At 42.9% G+C, this 22,864-nt stretch overlaps 1 protein-coding gene across 2 annotated transcripts in view; it reads right to left on the bottom strand.

Moving 5' to 3' along the window:
• Positions 1 to 22,864, bottom strand: part of SLC4A3 (solute carrier family 4 member 3) — a 660,038-nt gene that overhangs the window by 99,295 nt on the left and 537,879 nt on the right. For both annotated transcript variants that reach the window (XM_069616955.1, XM_069616956.1), the window contains 3 exons: positions 5,463 to 5,669; positions 2,534 to 2,623; positions 889 to 1,055 (listed from right to left, as the gene is read on the bottom strand). In XM_069616955.1, the coding sequence (XP_069473056.1) occupies positions 889 to 1,055; positions 2,534 to 2,623; positions 5,463 to 5,669 (464 nt within the window). The remainder of the gene's footprint in view (positions 1 to 888; positions 1,056 to 2,533; positions 2,624 to 5,462; positions 5,670 to 22,864) is intronic.

Raw genomic sequence — 22,864 nt, 5'->3', positions numbered from 1 at the left:
CCTTGTCCCGTGCTCCAGAATCCTACCTTGTCCCGTGATTAAAACGCGGGGAAGGGAGACCCAGACTACCGTATCCTGACTTATGATTTGTGAACACTTCCGTCTTCCTTATGAACATTATCCCACACTTCTTTTTGCATTTAGCGTAGGGATTGGCAATAGGATTTTCTTAATACAGGACATTTTATTTGACAAGACGCCACTAGGACTGCCTTATTATTATTTGATGCTCGATGCTTGCTCCCATCTTAGATTTAGATTTAGATTAGGCATTTTTCCAACCTGCCTATACAGTTTAATAAACACCCTTGAACTGTGATCGCTTGTGTCTGTCTTTACTGTTGCCACTATGAGTTCCTTACACTACATATACTCAGTTCCCCTCCAACCGCTCTACATGATGTGTCTGTCCTGTCCCCAGTTTCTCTGCGACCTATTATCCATCATCATCTTCTCAGTTGCTCACTACCTATCCTCCATTGTACAGTGCCTGGCCCAGGATTGCTCCGTTTCCTGTCAAGTTCTTTTGTAAAGTCTAACTGGTCCAAACATCCTGCATTCCTCAGAAAATGCAATAAATAAAATATGCTTACAATATCATAAGGATACAATATAGATTTGATCAGAATATGAATCAGATAATGATCAGAATATGGTCAACACATAATGAAGATGTCATCGTCATTTGGTTCAAGATATGATCAGGATAGCTATCGGAATATATTGAGGGTTGGATTGAGAAAGTCAGTGAGACCATCAGCAAAATGTTGTTCAAAACAGGATCAAAACAGGACAAGACAAAGCCGCAAAGTAAGTTCTGTGCATGCGGGTCTAGGATTTAATTTGAACTCACACACATGTCAGGCTCTGCCTGCTGCTCATACTCACGTTGTGATCTGAGTCTCCATGAAGATGAGGATGAAGACCAGGAGGGCTGGGACAGATGAAGCAAACATCATCCACATAGGGAATGGCCGACTGCTGCCCAGTGGTGGGATGAACCAGCCGCGCTTGTGTGGTGACGTAACTGACAGACCTGAGGGGACGTTCAGCTTCTGTGGAGGAATCCCATAAAACATGGACTGGAGTGAGAGGATTGGATAGAATGACCTGCTGCATCAGACCAAGTGTCAGCGCGCCTCAGGAGCTCGACCTACAGCACCAGCACATGCACTGACTCACTTTGCATGGCGTGTTAATGAGGGTGTTAAGGCCATTCTTGCAATACATGATTGATGTGTCTGATTCTAGATAATATTGCTTGTTGTTGGCTCAGACCACCTTTATGCCCCATGGGGGCAATTCATGTCTGCTTCCTGTTCCTGGGACTATAGTCCTTGGTCATGAAGGCTGTTCTGAAAAGCAAATTCAATGTTCTGAATGGAGCTGGATGACTTTCTTGATGTGGACAATTGTTCTGTCTACACTCGCTGGATATAACTTATGCCTACCAATGGTGTGTATTGATCGTTCTGACTGTTGCTTCCAGTTCTTGGACCCATTTGATTATGTGGTGCCCTGAATTTGGGGTCATTCCTTTGGTAAGGCATTGTGTTACCAGGTTCTAATCTCAGGATCCTATCTATAGTTTTCCAGATCTAGATGCTATCTTTTGGAATGATCTTCTGTTCACCGTTCTCACTGTTATTCAGCACACTGATTCTAACTGTTATTCATCTCCCAGATGCTAACTGTCCTCAGGGATTCTGGCTGCTCCTAATATCCTGATTCTGACATTTCTTAGGCCTTTTATTCTGACCTTCCCTCCTCTCTCGCTTTCTAACTGTTCTTCTATGCCTTGCTTTTGTCTACTTATATTCCATGGTGGTGAGTGGTCCTAATCTCTTGTATATTGATGGGTCTTTAGCTCCTGGGCATGAACGGTCCTCATGTTCCCGGCTCTGACTGTTTTTCAGCTGTCCAGTTCTGGCTTTTCATCTGCTCCTAATTCTGACTCTTCATGCTCAAGGTTTCTGACTGTGGTTTGTCTTATATTTTCTGACTGTATTTCAACTTAATTTATCGGACTGTGTTCCACCTCCCCGTGTTCTGATGCATCATCTGCTTTTGGCTGAAACTATCCTTTACTCTTTGGTTCAAGGTGCTTCACGTTATGTCTGTGGGCCCTTTAGCGGAGGAATTGTTTAAGGGTGTGAGGGCTCCTGCATTCCCTGGCATTGTGTTTTTGAGCTTCTTTGGCCTTGGGGCAGTGTACAACTTAGAGAATTTACGAGCTACATGATTTGATATGGCATTTATAACGCACCTATACACAAGTGTTTCATGGGGCTGTGTCAAGTACTGTGGATCCATGAGGTGCTTGTGGGTACGCAGATGACTAAGAATGCATGGACTGTGTTGGATTTTCAGGATTTGCATGGTAATTGAGGTTTTGTGTTACTAAATTACCTGCAGATATGTACAATTCCGAGTTTGTGTAAAATCCCTCTGATTTACTGAGTGTCTCAGTCTGAGGATGTTGCTTGTGACAGGACACACATTTCCCTAGTAGGCATCAGTGACAGCCTCATACCTGCGTATACGTGTCTGTGATTGCATAGTCCACCAGTACCATCAGCAGGATAGATATAGGGATGCCAAAGTCCCCAATAATACGCCTCGCCTGCGGAAACAAGAAAAAGTGTAGCTTGTCAGTATATTTGCAGTTCTATACTCTACTTCCCAAAGTTGTCAACAAGTAAATACTCTGTGATGAGCTTATTTAATAGATCGATTATTTCTGTCAACAGATCACTGCCTTTCTACAGGATTACTCACAGTTCACTCCTAAGTGTCATCATGTTGTTCTCAAGACGATCCCTTGTCATTATGCTAGTGGGATCCAGCCACACATTTCACTTTATTATTGGCAGCTCTTTTCTCTGTGAAAGGGCCGTCTGCTCCTTCTGCTGCTCCTCATTCTACTCATCCTCCTCCACAACATAGTCAGCCTTCTCCATTCCCCCCTTTTTCATCCTCAGGGTCACAACATGTCCCATAAGTTTACCATCTGGGTTGCAAGTATATTCAGACTCTAAAGTGACATAACACAACAATTCCAGCCACCCAGAGAAATAGATACACATTGGGACCAATATAGAAAGCCCCCACAGATGAGCCCCCCTGTGCCACTGTAGGCAGGGGTGTCCCGTGCGCCCCTGATCCGAGATTCATCCCTCTAGGTCAAACGTGCATTCACAGGACAATCCTTGGGATCCCAAATGTATTTATTGAAGTATGGACTCGAATGTTTATGAGAAGTGTATTCTTAAGATAGCAAAGTTATTCCCAGGACTACCCTTTCAGCAGAAGGTTATTCATGTGTCCATCTTTTTCACAAGGTTATTCAAAGGTCTGGGGCTATTCAAAGGTGTATTTTATGGGTTGCAAGGTTATTGTAGAGAATTAGCTGTTCTCTAGCCCATCCTGAAGGCCACAAGACTCTTCAGAGATATGTTATTTCGGGTTAGGAGGTTATTCACAGTGGTATCTCTCAGGGTCACCAGGTTATTCAACGGTCTCACACTGGGGTCTCATATCTATTACTGCTTTATCTCGACACTAACATGGTATTCACGTAGTTTGACTTGAGGTAGACTGACTTCATCGACATTCAGAATCTGTGAAAATCTACAACCCTAGTTTGTGGACAACAATTGTACATAGGATGTACATTGTGAACCTGTTCAACCCTTGCATTCTCATTATTCAGACAATGTGACTATTTGCACCTGAAATGACTGCAGGAAGGTCCTACCCCAGGTCAAAGCGCACCAGCATCTCCCCCAATTGAAAGATGAAATGCTGCATCCACAGTACTCGCTGCCTGTGGGCAGTCTTTTCTCCTAATCCACCAGCACTGCATCTCTGAGGGCAATTCTGAGGGTGAGAACCACCTTCTTTCATTACTGTCCTTTGATATTTGCCCCCCAGGGTTGTGCAATTGCATGAGGGCTTATGTACAATACTTCACTCTCTGGACTGGAGCCATGTTTGAGCCTCCCTAAACCCCTCCTTTCTCAGCAATGTCTTTCTCTCTATCTATCAGGCGAGGAGTGTATTAGTGGTTGCAGGAATGAAGGGTATGACTACACTGCACAGGTGTGGGGCGAGAGGCCGAATCTTGAGGCTCTCTGAGCAGGACATAGTCACACCAGGTTGGTAGGGTCATTAATGCGGACCTTGCCCAAAGATCATTAATGCTCATCATGCTTGCGTTTATTGTTGTAATCCTAAGGTCATCATTGGTAATACTTCCTGATATTCATTCATTCCAATTAGACATAGCGTCATTATTACGAGGGATATTATCCCTAATCTTGGCTGTAGGTAGGTATTTCCAATCCTATCTGTAGCTGGTATTTGATGCTTGATAAACAATCCTCCTAATATTTACTGTGGGCATCATTGTCCGCATAATAACCTTCCAGCTGAAAAATATCTTTCCGATGCAATCTTTGCTAATCATATTTTATGATCAATATTAAAAATAGACACTGGGTTACAGTTGCTAATCTTGGATGAGGACCATTATGTCCAGGTTATCATTGCTGATTTCACTCGAGCCATTATTGTGCTCTGAAGGACAACCATATGGATTTGTATTTATTTTATTTCATTTTTCACGTTAATTAGTTACATAATTTATGTAACACACTTCTTGCCTCTAGGGGCTGCTGTAGAGTGCATAAATAGGTAGGCAGAGGAATGGCAGGGCAAGGATAGAGATAGGGTGAATAAGACCCTCAAGTGTTGGAGACGCCAAATGATAAGCAAGGGGTAAGAAGTCATAGGCAGATTGAAGCGGGTGGATGCTTAGGATTCTCCCGGACTTTCATCACTATGGTTCCAGGTGGAGGAGAGGATGCTGAGGGTTCATAGGTAGAAGCCGTGTTCATGCAAGCACCTTGCAACTTACATGTTAATAGGTTTTTGCACTTCGATCAATTATTGACCAGTGCACTGGAGACAAATATTCTGTAAAACCGGCCATTCTTAAGGGGATACTTGACAAAAGCTCCTATGAACAGGGCTATACTCACTTGCTGTGCTAGTTTGCTCTGTTACCCCATACTTGGTCTTAAAGTGGAAAATATCTGATGGGGTCAACATGTGTAGGCCATTCATAGTTTTCCAGACATTTTTGCAAGGCTGAACCTCCAGTGACCAATCTAAATGTTACATTTATTTTCTAGCTCTTCATACTCACTGGGACACATTGATTTTTGAAGAGTCCACCTTTTCCTAAAGTGCCGAATTCAGCTGTAGCTCTTGGATGTATTAGTAAGAAGCCAGCAATATCTTCAAGTGACCACTAGCCGTAAAGACAGTTTAGGCCTGTGTCAGTATAAGTGCATGCACCCCCACCCCTCTTCAATTCTACAGATCTCAGTTAAGCCTTTTTTAAATACACAGTAGTTAGGACTAGGTATGAACTTTGTTGCCTTAGAGTATTTTCTTACCTTCCCTCCAAGGAAGCGGCTGTTCCTGAATTTGCGCATAAAGAAGGCAATGAAGAAGGTTCCAAGCATGAGAATCAGCGAGAGGAGAGCTGTGTTCGGTTGCATCCGGGTGTCCGTGCTGGAAGAACTTGCAGCCTCAACACTAGAGTTCCTGCTGAGCTTTGGATTTGGGGGGTATGATTTCAAAAGTGGGTGCTCGGTAAACACCTGGGCAGGAGAAAAAATAAAGCCAATTAAGACTCCATTATAATCAACCTGAACAGATACGAAGTGGCGCCGACTATTGCCACATCAGTGTCGTGGGTAAAGTATCGGCAGAGCCACCCTGATACAACAATGACCCAGAAGATACCATAGTAGAAGAAGCTGTACACGGGGGCACATTTGGACATGGGAGATCCTCAAAGAGTGACTCCGGGACTCACCAACACGGTACAGTCTGTAAAGAACTCCTAATGCATTTTATGTCAAATTTGAAGGTACCAAAGAGTTAGGCAGCAAACATAAAACCAGACAGGAACACATCACAAAATGATGACTTGAGTTCCTAATTCTGCACAACCCTGATGTAAGGTGGCTGTGAGCAGGTGCACTGGTGCAAATTGAGATGACATTCCTCAACATGTGTTGTACTCATTAAACTCTCAGTGGTGTCAAAAAGGACAAAGCCTGTCCTCCAGCAATAGGCCAGAAAGCAGAAGGTTGACAACATTCTCCAACTACTGTTTTCGATTAGCAGAACACTCAGGTAAGCATGGATTTGATCTTATCTGGTATATTTTAGAGCTCAAGGAGAAGAAACAAAGTAATACAAAAACCTGAGTACAGAAGAGGATGGTCCTCCTCTGGCCATGCCTTTGGTAGTCCCAAGAATTTCCACCTCAAATGAACTGTCCACCCATGGAACCTACATCCTGATTAATAGGAGATCACCTCCTGAATCAGTGGTCCTCTCGACTTGATTATGCCATGTCCAGATCTTGGTTGGGGTTGCAGGATGGCCTACAGGATGAGTAAGCAATTCAAAAAAGCAAGCCCATCTCTATGTACTGTAACGAAAATGTTATCTTGTAACAGCGCCTCGATGCCCCTGGCCTGTGTGTGCGCTATATAAATGCAAATAAATAAATAAACATCTAAGCAAAACAGTGGCTGGAATGACAATTCATTACATTTCAACGAATGGGCCTAGTTTAAAGGACTGGATGTCCAGAGTCCAATATCTCCTTTCACAACCCCTGGGCTTCCAGCCAGGACAGTATTCAGTTAGGTACTCACAGTCACAGGGATTCAAAAGCCACCCAGCGCAATTCTTTCACAATGACATTGTCTTGTCATGGCTCGGTCATTTATCCTGGCTGTGGTCCTTTCGCGAGCTTGACATGGCCCTGACACTTGACAGGGTCTCGATCTGTATCTCGGTCTTGGATCACAGGAAGAGGCGGCAGCCTCACAACAATTACCGGCAAAGGTGCTTCATGGAGACCCACTTGCCCCCAGGGTTTTGGTGTGGATAGAGTTGGCAGGTATTTGATCTCCCTATTGTGTACTTACGGGAAAGGTTTATTTTCCCCAACGTTGGTTTTAAAGCCTGCCCCAGCTGTCTTGACTCTCACTGCATTAGGACATTGTAAACGTTGCCAGTCTCTTGTCTCAGGTGCCAGTTTAGCCATCCTCCTTTCTCACTCCTCTGGGCTTAGCCAACACAGGTGCAGCTCTTCAGGTTCTTTGCCTCCTTCCTTTACTCTCACAACTTGGCCTTCTTGGCTCAGACAACACAAGTTCTTTACTAATTCTCCTCAGGAACGCAGTCCTATCTCCCACCAAGTCAGAAGGTTTCTGCCTCTTTTAGTACAGGTGCTGACAGAGTGACTTAAGCAATGTAACTGGCCTGATTCATGGGTTTGTTTCCTCATTAGCTACATATAGGGTGATTGGCACTTGCTGAATGGTGCTGCTACATCCCAATTCTTTGGATCCCTAATGAACAAAGATTGCCTCTTGCCCCTATCTCTACAGTCTGAGGACTGGAATACCCTGTCAAGTCCGGAACAAGGAATGGCATTAGCCCTTTCAATTAAAAAAAAGACATTTCTGCCCCTGTCCTGACTATTCACCCGAAATATTCTTAGTAGTAATTTCCAAACATGCCACACGGAAAGGTGGGAGAGAAGGAATCCTGTTCTGGTACAAGGAAGAGTAATAAAGGTCAATGTTAAATGCTTATGCTTGTTTTCAATTATTATTATTCCCAACAAAATCATATATGACCATTAATCATAACTATTATTACATGCATAGGGCATAATAGGTTATGACATGTGCATTCTATCGATATCAGACCATTAATCATAACTATTATTACATGCATAGGGCATAATAGGTTATGACATGTGCATTCTATCGACATCAGACCATTAATCCTAACTATTATTACATGCATAGGGCATAATAGGTTATGACATGTGCATTCTATCGACATCAGACCATTAATCATAACTATTATTACATGCATAGGGCATAATAGGTGGCATAATAGGTTATGACATGTGCATTCTATCGACATCAGACCATTAATCATAACTATTATTACATGCATAGGGCATAATAAGTTATGACATGTGCATTCTATCGACATCAGACCATTAATCATAACTATTATTACATGCATAGGGCATAATAGGTTATGACATGTGCATTCTATCGACATATCTTTCAGACCATTAATCATAACTATTATTACATGCATAGGGCATAATAGGTTATGACATGTGCAGTCTATCGACATCAGACTATTAATCATAACTATTATTACATGCATAGGGCATAATAGGTTATGACATGTGCATTCTATCGACATCAGACCATTAATCATAACTATTATTACATGCATAGGGCATAATAGGTTATGACATGTTCATTCTATCGACATCAGACCATTAATCATAACTATTATTACATGCATAGGGCATAATAGGTTATGACATGTGCATTCTATCGACATATCTTTCAGACCATTATCATAACTATTATTACATGCATAGGGCATAATAGGTTATGACATGTGCATTCTATCGACATCAGACCATTAATCATAACTATTATTACATGCATAGGGCATAATAGGTTATGACATGTGCATTCTATCGACATATCTTTCAGACCATTAATCATAACTATTATTACATGCATAGGGCATAATAGGTTATGGACATGTGCATTCTATCGACATATCTTTCAGACCATTAATCATAACTATTATTACATGCATAGGGCATAATAGGTTATGACATGTGCATTCTATCGACATCAGACCATTAATCATAACTATTATTACATGCATAGGGCATAATAGGTGGCATAATAGGTTATGACATGTGCATTCTATCGACATCAGACCATTAATCATAACTATTATTACATGCATAGGGCATAATAGGTTATGACATGTGCATTCTATCGACATCAGACCTTTAATCATAACTATTATTACATGCATAGGGCATAATAGGTTATGACATGTGCATTCTATCGACATATCTTTCAGACCATTAATCATAACTATTATTACATGCATAGGGCATAATAGGTTATGACATGTGCATTCTATCGACATCAGACCATTAATCATAACTATTATTACATGCATAGGGCATAATAGGTTATGACATGTGCATTCTATCGACATCAGACAATTAATCATAACTATTATGACATGCATAGGGCATAATAGGTTATGACATGTGCATTCTATCGACATCAGACCATTAATCATAACTATTATTACATGCATATGGCATAATAGGTTATGACATGTGCATTCTATCGACATCAGACCATTAATCATAACTATTATTACATGCATAGGGCATAATAGGTTATGACATGTGCATTCTATCGACATCAGACCATTAATCATAACTATTATTACATGCATAGGGCATAATAGGTTTCGCAACCATCTCTTTACCTTTTTTTTAAATCCGTGTAACAGATATTATACTTTATTTACCATCAAAGCGAGATTGATAATAGATCACCCAGTTATAATAGAGTGCTGAAAAAAAGAAAAAGGCTTGGCCTTGGGATGGATGTTTTCTCCTGTATTATGTCTTGTTCCAGAGGAAACGGAATTCCAGTAAAGCTGGATTGCACCAATGTCAGAAATCCTGTGTGGCAAATCAGAGAACCTTTTGCTTGTAGGGTACTCAATGTCAACTTCCAGATCCCAAGGATAAAGTTTAGCTCATGCACAATGCAAATGCTAACTAGATGTATCAAGGTGCAACTTGAATTTTGAAACAATTATAGGACACCTGTATTGGATTGATCTGTTCAACACTCTTTCGGATATGCCAGTTCCCCAAATATGCTTCAGCAGAAACTGAAAAGTCTGCGTGTTGCTCAGCAGACAGGCTCTGCAATAATTCATAGATCTTACACAGCGCCCCCTGCAGAGAGGGACTGTCATATTCGATGAGAACAGGAAATGGGATGTGACGTTGGCAAAGTAAATGATCCGTTGTATGATGATATTTGAGGAGATCAGCTCGTATATGTCTGGCAGCTGTTTAAATCAGTCGATCAACTGGCGCTGGCACAGCAGATCCGGTTAGGTGATCGCTTGCCTCATCGAGTGAGTAGCTATAACGTCATCATTGATAGTTGCAACCCAATCATGAGCTCAGAGTGGTGTGTGTATTCCTGCATGAATCCTCCCTCTAAAAGACCTGTGCTTGCCAGCCATAATTCAATATATCCCTTGTAAAATATTTAGTATTAGTACCCCTGCAATGTGAAGCAAGGGCTGTGATTGGACCATCTGATTGTTGGCTGCATCACACAGCTCTCACTCCAGACACTCGCCACCGCCATTACTCACTGTCGCATTCACCCGCTCTGGCCTGTTGTGCCGCAATTCCTCCCAGCCCTTGTATCCCTGCACTTACCTCTTTCTCCCGTATATCAGTGAGGGTCATATTCAAGATGAGAGTAAATTACATGGAGGGGATCACTTCACTTGCACTTCAGTGCAAAACGTTCACTCAAATTTTAACTTCTCCATCCCTCACGTAGTGGAAAAGTTAGGAGTAAAACATAGAACAGACCGCCTTTACTCTTCCCTTTTCCACTCCATTAACGACAGCGGGAGGCATTTACAATGAATTCCTGCAGAATTCTTCTGCTTTTACCAGGTGGCAATTTCATGCTGATTTCATAGGAATCCATTTAATTCCTTTCTGCATGAAAATACATGCTGACAGTAATGCAGCCTCATTCATAAGGTGAAGCAGGTAGAGAATGCAGATGTGGATGTGGTATGTCGGTCTAGTTCCTCAACTCTGCCTTCAAATATAAAGAAAAACCAGCAGATTGGAAAAACCGGTGGATAACTCCTTTACTGCCACTTTTTCCAATCCTTTTCACCTAGAGCATGACTCACACTGTCCGATACCCGAGGCCTTTCCTCAACTCACCATGTCACCTTGCACACTGCATTCTCCCTCTTCCATCAACGGCTTCCAACCACTTACTAGCTACTCCATCAACAGCCCCATCTCCACTTCTGCACGCACCTTTCCCCAGCCCTGCCACATGTCTCAATATAAGAGTCTTTGGAGTAGCATGGCACATGTAGTCTGCCCCGGGGGTACGCATATCTTTATGCACCTTCCCCATCACCATTGGACTACACCAGGTGGTCATGACCTGAGCCTGCGTTAACTTGGGCTTCTGGGTCATTACCACACAGCGTAGCTTGAAGAATAAAACTAAAGCCTAATTATGCAATTGTGGTTTTTGTGCTGCGTTTATGGGCTATTGCATGAAATTAAAATACAGTTGACTTGACTTGATATTTAATAATATTTATTTAGTTTGTCTGATTGTTTTATTGCAGTAGAAATCCATATTACTTTCATGAGTCATCACTACCATAGCAACAATGTGGCTGGTTAATTTAACCATAGAAGAATGCTTCAATATATTGTACTATCACTATTATGGACTGAAATAGGTTAAAATTAACTTGATTAGTTTTGGTTATTTTAGGAAATGTAAAGCTTTCAATATATACGTTCATTGCATAATTTCCATGAGAGATATCAGCATGGTAGTTCTTCAGTAAAGATAGTCTTAAACATATGCAAAAACAACAGAGAGGGGAATCCCAATCCGGGCGCAGCCAACCGAAGCTCAGAGGAGGTGGAAAGTGAGAGATATAGTACACAAGGCAGGCAGATTGGCACCAAGCCACACGGATATGAAAAAAGGATACACCAGATAAACTCACTACAGAAACTGGGAGATCAACCTGCACTAGACGAAGGAAACCTCAGAGAATCTGCAAAACACAGACAGTGGAGGGTAAGAAAGCAGATTAAATAACCATAATGCATACCGGTGGATAGAGAAAACCCAGAAGAACATGCAAGGTGCAAATTTACAGACCTCAGGGACCATACACAAAGTGCAGCAGGACTTCTGCAAGTCTGTGAGGTCAACTGCATGAAGGTATACTGCTTGTTATTTATCTTGAATCAATGTTTTGATTAGCAATCCAACGTATATGATTAGCATTTTTGTTAGGTCATTATTTTCAATTGAATGGGAATTGAATTGCAATCAATAAAGATTGTAAAACAGATGGTTTGTTTCACACTACTTATTCTTTGTTTCAAATAAGAAAAAGCCACCATATGATGCTGGGAATATCTTTGCTTTTAGCGCACCTCATTTTGATTTGTTATACACTAATGTTAGCTTTCCTTTTTAAATATAGGACTACAAATATACAGACAAGTGCACATTTTGGTTGCGTTTGATCGATGATTTGACATCTGGAAAGCTGTGAACTGGAATGGTTGGAGTTCGTAGAGATGCTCAATGTCAAAACCCTGAATTCACGCTTTACTGAATCTCATAGTAATCATTTTGTAGTCTTTTTAGATGTATTAGGGAGACAAAAAAGAGGAGTACCATAGGTGAGCTCTATAGGAAACCCACCGGTTTCAATGCAACCACCCCAAGAGTTTGATTTGGAGCATCCCCTGTGGGGAGTGGAACAGACTGCGAGAAATTGCTCCTCCTTAGAAACCTATGACAGAAAGAGTAAGACCAGAGATAAGGGGTTCAGTCAACAAGCATATCCCAAAGCATATCCCAAAAAAGTGAGGGAACAAGCTTATATTAAAGCCTGTACTAGTAACAGCGATCGCCTCCTTTCATCTTTTAATTCCGAGAAGAGAGGTGAAATTAAGAACGACGAAACTAGACTCATTCAAATGTTTGGTACATATTCCAAACAGATTAGAGAAATGTTCCATCACCATTGGCATATCCTCAAACTTGATAAACTTCTCTCATCTACATTGGTTAAGCAACCCAGCTTCAGCTTTCGGAAATCGATCTCCATAATGGATACTCTAGTGTCTAGTTTCTTAGTTTCATGAAGTGTGAAAAGACAGTCCTTGGTAACCATTGGTTGAGAGAATCAGCCATAGGCTTTCATAAATGTTCCAAGTGTAAGGTCTGACATTATGCTCAAAACTGCACCTCATGTGGATATCCGTTCTGAGCCATACAGTGAAAATTGATTCGAAGATAACTTGTGAGATACAATTTGTGGTATATGTCTTAACGTGTACCTGTAATAAATGGTATGTGGGGAGTACAGTCTGTAAACTGAAAGTAGCGATTGTGCAACATGTTGGCGTAATCAAGAATTTTGATCAGACCTATCCTATGGCTAAACATTTTCACGAGATGCATTGAGGCAGCTTAGTTGCTTTCGTTTTTTTTTCGTTCTCCATAAGATAGATATCTCACCTAGATGCAGTAACAGAGAACTGTTACTCCATCAAGTAGAAACTAGATATATCTTAGATTTTGAGACCCATTGTTCAGTGGGACACAACACCATTGAGGAATTATATACTTTCTTAGGAACTTAATCCAACTATATTCAGATTGAATAATTCTGTCCATTTGAGGGTGTACAGCTTGCATGCAAATCAGAAGTGCCAACAGTTGATTTTCATCTGTATCGTCATATGGACTACTTGTGGATGGCTTGGTTTTGATTTGATGTATTATCAACATTTTTAGAAGTATAGGGGTTACACGCCTGCTACCTTTTGGGTTTTCTTCCCATACAAATGTGTTTCTTTTTGATTTGGTGTGTTTTCTCGATAATTTATATATGTTTGTTTTTTTCTCCTTTTTTTACATTCTTGATTGGCTCAGTTAGTCAGAAGTTATGTGATTTTATTTCCTTATGGTGTGTGAGCAGTATGTGCGAGTAGTGGCTTGGGCTGACCAATCATGTTGTAACAGGGTTTCATGTATTTCAGCTTGTTAATGCCATTAGATATACAATTTGTATCCGTTTACTGTATTTATACATTTATATAATGGACTGTATTGTCGCTTTACTGCACTGTTAATTATGGGTTCAATCAGTTAATCAATGGAAAGGTCACCTATGTATTAGCACTTTAATATTTTTAGATGTTGGAAAGTCGAGCACTAGCATTTTCGCCTGCTTTGTAAACATCCAATTATATGTTTAAGCAATATGCACTTTATTAAATCGAACAGTGGCGGGTAGCTCAAAGCCAATATGTGGGCTTTTCTGGCAGTGTGCATTTGCCTCCTATTTCTTACCTGCACAGTATTCATGAATGTTACATTTAGTATATGCATGATGTTATTTTTGGAGGACCTTTTTCACATATAAACTAATTCAAAGTATATGAAGGGTGCTTCACCCTCAATGGCCCAGCTATCTGTGATTTTTAGGGGCATCCGCTCTTGTATGCCTTGGCTACTCACTATTTTCAAGCTTTATTCCGGGAGGATGTTATAATGCAAAATTTGAGACTTCCAAGATTCCCATATCCATGAGAGGAGGGCACTAATACGTGATCTATAATTAGCATGGTGCGGTACTTATGTAGGTTTAAGATTATGGGAATCATATTGTAATGTTATCGTTAAAAGCCATCACTCATATACTCAAACGGAAATTGAGGTATAGCTAATGTCAACACTGGTTGATTAATCCAGCAACACTGATGCACAATTTGTATCTTGGTATTCTATGTTTAGTTATCTAGGCACTTAGAATATTGCCGACAGACCTTCACGCTGCAGAGACTACTTCTTCTGAGTCATGATAATTAATGAAAACTAATTAAGGACTTTTACCAAACACGTAGCCAAACACTGTTATTAAATAGCTCCACAATAACTAACTGCATTTGTATGTGAACAAGCAACACGTAGGTTGAGAAATGCGTTGTACGTTTGTTTCCTTGACCTGTCTATTTCTTTGAAGAGGATTCTCAAATAAAGGGATTTTTCCATGCAGACTTTGTTACATTAATCTTTGCAGGGTTCCAGGAGTGCAGTTCATGGTACACCTGTAAGATTCACATGCTGTGCATAGGCCAACATCTAGTGGAAGCTGCAGAGTATTACAGTTTGTTTTTCGAAACTCGAAAAGGAGCGTCGAACTAGGGTGTGCCAGTAATACTATCCCTAGTGTGATGTCCACTGTAATCATGATCCCTCACGCGTGTAGGACCCTCAGATTGTATTGTTTCTGACATGCGGTAGCATGAGGAGTAGCGTGAGTACAAAGTATCCAAGCAGATAGGATAGATAGGAGTACAAGCATCCATACGCCTTCTTTCAGAGGGGAGGAAGGGCGGGCGCATGTGAATCTAAGCAGATGCAAGCATCAGAAATACGATTACGGTGAGTAATGTATCCCTTCTGAGAAGTTAATCTCAGGCTTGTGGAATCTGCTTAGACCACATGTTGTGCATAGATTACCAAGCAGTGTTAGAAGAAGGAGGTGGGATGTGAGTAGGGTCATGAGTGAACAAATGTCTTAGAACCGCTTGTCCCACTTGAGTATTTGTCTTGGAATGAGTGTCAATGCAGTAGTGCTGAGTAAAGGTGTGAATAGAGCTCCATGTAGCTGCTTTGCAAATGGTGTCAAGGGGTACATTTGCAATGAAAGCCAGAGTGGCCCCAGTATCTCTTGTAGAGTGGGCCCTTGGCATAAAAGGCAGTGTTTTATCAGAGAAGGAGTAGCACAGTTGGATACATCTGACTATCCATTTAGAGATGGCACCCTTAGAGACGCGATCTCCTTCTCTGCCTAGAGCTATGGAGACGAACAGTTGATCTGTCTTTCTTAGCGGTCTGGTCTTGTCTACGTAGTAGAGGACGGCTCTCCTGACATCTAGTGTGTGGAGTTTCACCTCAGCAGAGCTTTTGGGTTCTTGGAAAAAGGCCGGTAGCTCAATGGACTGGTTAACATGGAATTTTGAAATGAACTTCGGTGAGAACCTAGGGTCAGTTCGTAGAACCAGTTTATCCTTATGAACAGTAAAGAAAGGATCCTGCACTGACAGAGCCTGGATTTCACTGACCCATCTTGTGGATGTAATGGCTACTAAGAAGGCAGTTGTATGAGTCAGGTGTTTGAGACTAACTATGCATGGGTTCAAATGGGGGTCCCATGAGTTTAGCAAGCACCACATTAAGGTCCCACTCTGGTGGTGGGTTAGAAATTGGAGGGTGGAGTCTCTTTATCCCTTCCATAAAGGCTTTGACAACTGGCACTTTCCAACATGACACCTTGTTATGGGAGGTGGTGTATGTTGACAGTGCCGCCAGGTGTACCTTGAGTGAATTAAATACCAACCCTGCGTCCAGTAAGTGGAGCTTGTAGGTGACAATATTGGAAGGAGTGCAATTTACTGGGTTGATTTGTTTATTCTGGCACCAAATAATGAATCGTTTCCACTTATCAAAATAACAGTGCCTTCTGTTAGGTTTTCTTGATTCTTTTAAGATATCCATACATCTCTGGGGTAAATTGAGATGGCCGAACTCTATGACTTCAGGAGCCATGCTGCCAAATTCAGCGAATTGGGTTGAGGATGCACTGTCTGTCCTTCATGCTGGGAGAGTAGGTTGTACCAGCACGAGAGTCTGATGTGGTCGCACACCGTCAGTTTGCGTAGGTGTGGAAACCATGGTTATCTCGCCAACATAGGAGCAACTAGGATGAGCGTCATCGATTCCCTGTGTATCTTGTTGACCACCTTCCTCATCAGAGGGGTTGGTGGAAAAGCATAGGCAAACATCCCTGACCAGTTCATCCATAGAGCGTTCCCCTTGGAGCCTTGCTGGGGGAACCTGGATGCGAAGTCTGGGCATTGTCTGTTTTCGCTTGTGGCGAATAGGTCTATTGTGGGGAAACCCCACTGAGAGAAGAGATCTTCTATAACTTCTTCATGTAGTCGCCATTTGTTTTCTTCTCGGAGGGGATCTCTGCTCAGAGCGTTCGCTAGTGAATTGAGATCCCCTGCAACATGTTAGGATGACAGGTAAATCTTCCGTCTGAGTGCCCATTTCCAAATTTTCTGGCAAGCTTGGACAGATTTGGCGAACAAGTGCCCCCCTGTTTGTTTAAATAAAACATTGCCGTCGTGCTGTCTGTTAGGATTTGCACTGACTGGTTGGATAGGAGGGGTTTGAATGCCCGAAGCGCTCTGAAGATTGCCAGAAGTTCTAGCAGATTGATGTGATTCTGAGACACTGTGACCAGAGACCCTGAGCTGTGTGGTGAAGGTAGTGAGCTCCCCACCCTGCCAGGGAGGCGTCTGTTGTGACAACGGCTTGTATTTCTGGATCGTAGAAGGGTTTCCCCTTTGAAAGATTCTCTTGTCCACCAGCGAAGACTCTGTAAGAGTGTTGGTGAAACGACCACTAGATCGTCCTACTGACCACTTGCCTGAGACCACTGTTTCGCCAACTATTCCAGCATGGGTCGCATGCGCAGGCGAGCGTGGGGAACCAGGTAAATCCATGATGCCATCATGCCTAGCAAATACATTGCTTTGCGCACCCTTATTTGGCGACCGGACTGATATTGAGGAATTTGCAGCAACAGATTCCGAATTCTTTCCTCTGATGGAAATGTCAACCCCTCTTGGGTATCTCGGACAGCTCCTAGGAGCTGTTCTCGTTGATTGAGAAGCCCAAGTGGAAGAGGAGGTTGATTGTTCTTTGAATGTTGGATCTGCAAATTATGGGGGTTTCCCCTGTGATGAGCCAGTCATCCAGATAAGGGTACACTGGGATTGCCTCCCTGCCTAGGTGTGCCGCCACCACCCCCAGTACTTTGGTGAATACCCTTGGAGCCGAGGCTATTCCGAAGGGCAGCACCTTAAACTGGTAGTGCTGGCTGTCTACCTTGAAACGCAAGAATCTTCTGTGCGCTGGGAACATGGAAATATGAAAATAAGCATCTATTATATCCAATGTTGCCATGTAATCCCCCTTCTTTAGTCGGGGGATTACCTCTTGGAGTGTAGTCATGCAGAATTTTTGTGGCTTGACATACTTGTTTGCAGGGCGCAAGTCTAATACTGGGCGCACTGTTAGATCTTTGTTTGGCAGAAGGAAGTAAATTCAAAAGATACCCTTGTTTACCTGGTTGCCCGGGACGAGTTCTATCGCGTCCTTTGCAAGAAGAATGACGATCTCCTCGAGGAGGATTCTCTGGTGCTCCAAGGAGTGTATCTTCTGTCTTGGAGGATGGTTGCGGGGGCGTTCCAGTAGCTCGGACACTGTGGACAGCACCCATCTGTCCGAAGTGATTCCTTCACATGCGTGGGTGAAGATGAAAATGTGCCCCCCCCTACTGGTGATGCATGGGAAGGGACCAGGAGCGGAATGTCACTGCTGTTTATTGGGAGGCGTAGCGCCTCTAACTGGGCTGCCTCTCCCCCTACCGTGGCCCCTCTTTTGACCTCTGGAGAAACCTTGGGTAGCCTGTTGGTTGCCGCCCCACGAGGTTCCTTGGTTCTGATAGTAATTGGACCCTCTCTGGGAATTTTGGCCACGAAAGCGACGAAAATTATTTCCATGCTGGTTGGGGGCTTATTTGTTAGTTGGCCAAGGGACTTTAAGATGTCATATTCATCCTTAGCCGTCTTCAGCGCTTCCTCCACTGCTTTCCCAGACAGGACATTTGGTTCTACCGGCATGTCCATGAGGGTGGCTTGGGTCTCGGGTTTAAACCCCCGACTGCCTTGGCCAAGCGTGTCATTTAATCACTGTGCCTTCTGCTATCAGCCTTCCTGCATTGTCTGCTGCATCGAAGTTAGCTTTGAGAATGCATCCGGACACTGATCTTCCGTCCGACGCAATTTGTGCCAACTGGCTCTTTAGAGGTTTTGGTGCAGAGGTAATGAGAGCAGCTACCTGTTCCTATTGGTGGCAATTGTAGCTTGCTAGCAGAGTGGTGATATTGGCAATGTGTGCTTGGTATGCCGACGTGGATGCCACCTTCCTACCTAGAGCGTATATTCTCTTGCTCTCCTTGTCCGGGGCTGCTTCCGAAGATGCTAGTGGTGTTCCCACCCTCTTTCTGTTGGTTGTAACCACTAATGAGTTGGGTTTTAGCTGACCCCTTATGTACAGTGGGTCGGAGGAGTGGCTTTAAACAGCTTTTCTACTCGTGGGTTAACTGCCCGAGTAAGATTAGGGGTCACCAGAGAAGGATTGATTCTGCGTTGAATAGATTTTAGAATGGGGATAGCCTGAGCAATGTCTCTTTTGTCCCCTAGAATTTCCTCTGCAAAATCTCTCTCTTCTAGGGCACCCTGAGTGTCAATTTGGAAATGGGCTGCAGCCTTGGCTAAAACTTCATTAAGTAAAGGCTGATTGTCAACCGGTGAGTCATTCACAGGGGGGTCCTTGGGAATAGGGGAGTCGAGACTATAGGCCTCCACCTCGTCTTCCTCCTCCTCTTCCTGGTCCTCATCGTCTCCATAGTAATCGACCCCAGTCTGGTCGTCCAGCATTTGTACTTCCGAATCCTCACCATACTGCTGGTAAGGTTCGGTACTAAAAGGGTCTGAAATCAACCCCTGAACTGGAGTCTCAGTACAGAGTCTCTTAGTAGGAGGTTGAGGGTCTTTGGATCCCGAAGGGACAGAGGTAGCTGATAGCTATGGAAGAAATGGAAGAAATTTGGGTCTTTTTCGTAGAAATCTACAAAAAAGGACATCCTCCTAATCCCATTGTCTTGAACTGGGGATAACCCACTCCTGATGAGGTTCCTTACTTGTCTCTGTTCCCTGAGTAGGGGGAGGGACAGACTTTCCTTTGGGGACAGGGTCAGGACCCTTGGATTTTTCTCTGTCCTTCTCCTCCTGAACCTGGTGTTTAGAGGCCTTCTTATGTTGTTTTTCCCCTTTCCCATGTGTAGAGGAATGCTTTCCTGACCCTTTGGAATTTCCTGAATCTTTCGGCGCTTGGCGTCGAGAATCGGAGGAGGGATCACGGGACTCGGGAGTCTTGGAAGAGGGGCGTTGAATCTTGGAAGCAGATGTCAAACGAACTACAGGGGTAGCCGTTGAACGTGCTGGCTGGTGGTAGAGGTCGGATTCGTCTTATGATGACAATACATCTGTGACTTTAGGTAATGTGGCACTTTTAGCAATCGTGGACGGTTGCTGTGTGTCATGAGGTGACCGTAACCTGGAACACCCAGAGGACACCGAATCGGCGGACCGCTCTCTTTGTGCCTTTTTATGCCGATCACTCGACACACGTGTTGAATCTCAGGTGGGGTTAGTGTGTTTGGTGTAAGCGGTGTGGGTAGCGCTCTTGCCACCGGGCGTTGTCCCCATAACTGAACCGCCGGTCAGTCCTCCGAGGTTAGGGGCTTGCGAGTGTGTGCCTGATGAGACCCCTGTGCCCTCGCTGTCCGATACGGCGGCTTTGCTGCCATCGCTGAAGGAACCCACTGCGTCCATGGCCTCGAGTTGTTGGCGTAGTGGGACCAACGCTTGGTTGAGCGGTCCTTGAATGTCTTGGCTTTGAAGAGCATACAAGCTCTACAATTTGCCTCAGGGTGGTCCCTTGGAAGACACAGGTTACAGGTATTATGTTTGTCTACCCAGGGAAACTTACGGTTGCACTTCGGGCAGAATTTAAAGGGAGTACTCTCCATATGTCAATATTTGGCAGCGGGCGGGTATATGTAGGAAACGAGTGTGTGTATGTATATCCATCCCCCACTCTCCCTACTTGCACAGGGCCGAGGACAGAGGCCTTCCGAGGCCCGGGCCAAGGCCAGAAGGCCCAAAGTCCATTGTGTAGTCCCGGCGGCTGTTCTTACTTGGTCTCGAGTACCGCCGTCGATCTTAGGTGATCTTCGACGTAGGGTTGGAGAACGGGGATTTTCGTTAATTATATGATAAATGGCTAAAAGCCAGGGCACTCCGCGATTATGCTTCAAACAAGTATGCCAGAAAAAAACATTCTGAGGGTCCTACACGCGTGAGGGATCATGGGTACAGTGAACGTCACACTAGGGATGGTATTACTAGCACGCCCTAGTTCGACGCCCCTTTCTGAATTTCGAAAAAACAAACTGTAATACGCCGCAGCTTCCACTAGATGTCGGCATATGCACAGCTTGTGATCTAAGCAGATTCCACAAGCCTCAGAAATATACATACTAATGAAGTTAATCTCAGGTTTACGGAAAGTCATAGCTGTAGTGAAATTGTCTATCTAGACGTTACCGTCACTTTAGACACCTCTGGATTACATACCTCCATGTACAAAAAAAGAAATCGACCAATACGGTCTTCCTATAAATGCACAAGCAGCCATCCGTTGAGATGAAAGAGAAGTATCCCTTATGGCAGGTTTGTCCGCTATAGATGGAATTGGACTGACATTATCCAATTTGACAAAAGCTGTGCCAAGGCTTCCATAGACTTTCTTGCAAAAGGTTATTCTAAAGTGGTGATAGAAAATGCCTTTATTAAGGCCAGATCACTCCAGAGAGATGCCTTACTTAACATGAATATGCCTCCCAAATCAAGTGTGAACGATGATCCATGCCTTATCATCACTTTTGATACCTTTACACCTTGTGTCAGAAAAATAATTCAAAAACATTGCCATGTCCTTACCATCTCCTTTACTTTCTACCCACCTGGTTTTAACCTACAAACGGGCTCCCTCATTAAAAGACGTTGGTGTCAAGCTTTCTGCCTCCCCTGGCTAAGAATCCCATCGACACTGCATGGTTCTCTGGGCCCCCTTCTGGTTTCACAAAATGTCAAAAATGCAAAGTCTGTGCCCATGCAATTGTCCAAAAATCTTTTGTCCATCCAATCACAGCTGTGTCTTGTACCATCAAACAGCTCATAACCTGTGATACAGCATTTGTTGTTTATTTCCTTTGTTGCCCAATACGAGAAGTGGTACGTAGGGAGCACTACCTGTAAATTAAAGTTAAGGATACTTCAGTATCTGAGGGCTATGAAAATATCTGATCCTCTGTATCCTATGGCAAAACACTTCAAGGAACATCATGAAAATAATGTTCAGTTACTTACTTTCTTTGGGGTGGCTCATGTTGCCAAGCATCCCACTGGGGCTGACAGAGTGCTCAGATTACGACAGCTTGAAACTATATGTATACTTGATCTTGACACCAAAGTACCATACGGGACACAATGTTGATGAGGAATTGTACACCTTTATAGGTGTCTAATTTTTCTCCATTGTGTAATATGTCATGCTCATTTTATCTGTATCATCTTACGCAGTTTTACTATTTTTCTATGCCATCTCTCTTTTTGTTAGTGTCTTTGTTTGGACTCTACTGCTTTTTTAAAGCTGTTTAATTCCTAGGACATAATATTTCTTGCTCTTTAGGTTTCTGCTTCTGTATGTAAGGACGCATTGGGCTATTCTTTTTTTCTTTTATCTCTCATTGCAGTTTAGGTCTCCATTGTTTACCTAGCGTGTTTTTTCTTTACACCTTTAGACCTTTAGATTGTCTTTGTATTTTCTGGGTGTAGGTAAACTAGGCCTTGGTCATAGTTTTGTATTAGTTGATGACATTTACCATCCACTTTGGGCCCTCCATTCAGGTGTGGTATAGGATGTCATTTTTTGGATTAAAGTACTGTTATTGCTGCTAGGATTTGCACTTTATTTTGTAATGTGTCATGAATTTTTTATGCCGTTCATATCTCCGATTGGTGATGTTTTTAACTATGAGTAGTATCTTTCCCTCATGATTATAATTATGCTCATTATGAGCCTCCATCTCCAATCGCTGTCAGTATTCCATTAGAGCTGTTGCAGACTATTTTAGCACTTTTGCTATTTATTTGTCTTTGCTGCTTCATTTCTATCATGCTTTTGCACTTTATGGTACGTTCTGCCTACCAACCATCGATATTATGCGCTATTATTTGTGCAGGTTGCTTTAATTCGACTGTGCATCCTCACTTGATGGCACTGCCTGTCCTTGTCCCATCAAAATTAAGTTTCAATCTGATTAT

The sequence above is a fragment of the Ambystoma mexicanum genome, chromosome 9 (genome assembly GCF_040938575.1).
Source record: "Ambystoma mexicanum isolate Mex_15411 chromosome 9, UKY_AmexF1_1, whole genome shotgun sequence".
NCBI lineage: Eukaryota > Metazoa > Chordata > Amphibia > Caudata > Ambystomatidae > Ambystoma > Ambystoma mexicanum.
The sequence above is the reverse complement of the archived record's forward strand: the minus strand, read 5'-3'. Positions and strand labels throughout refer to the sequence as shown.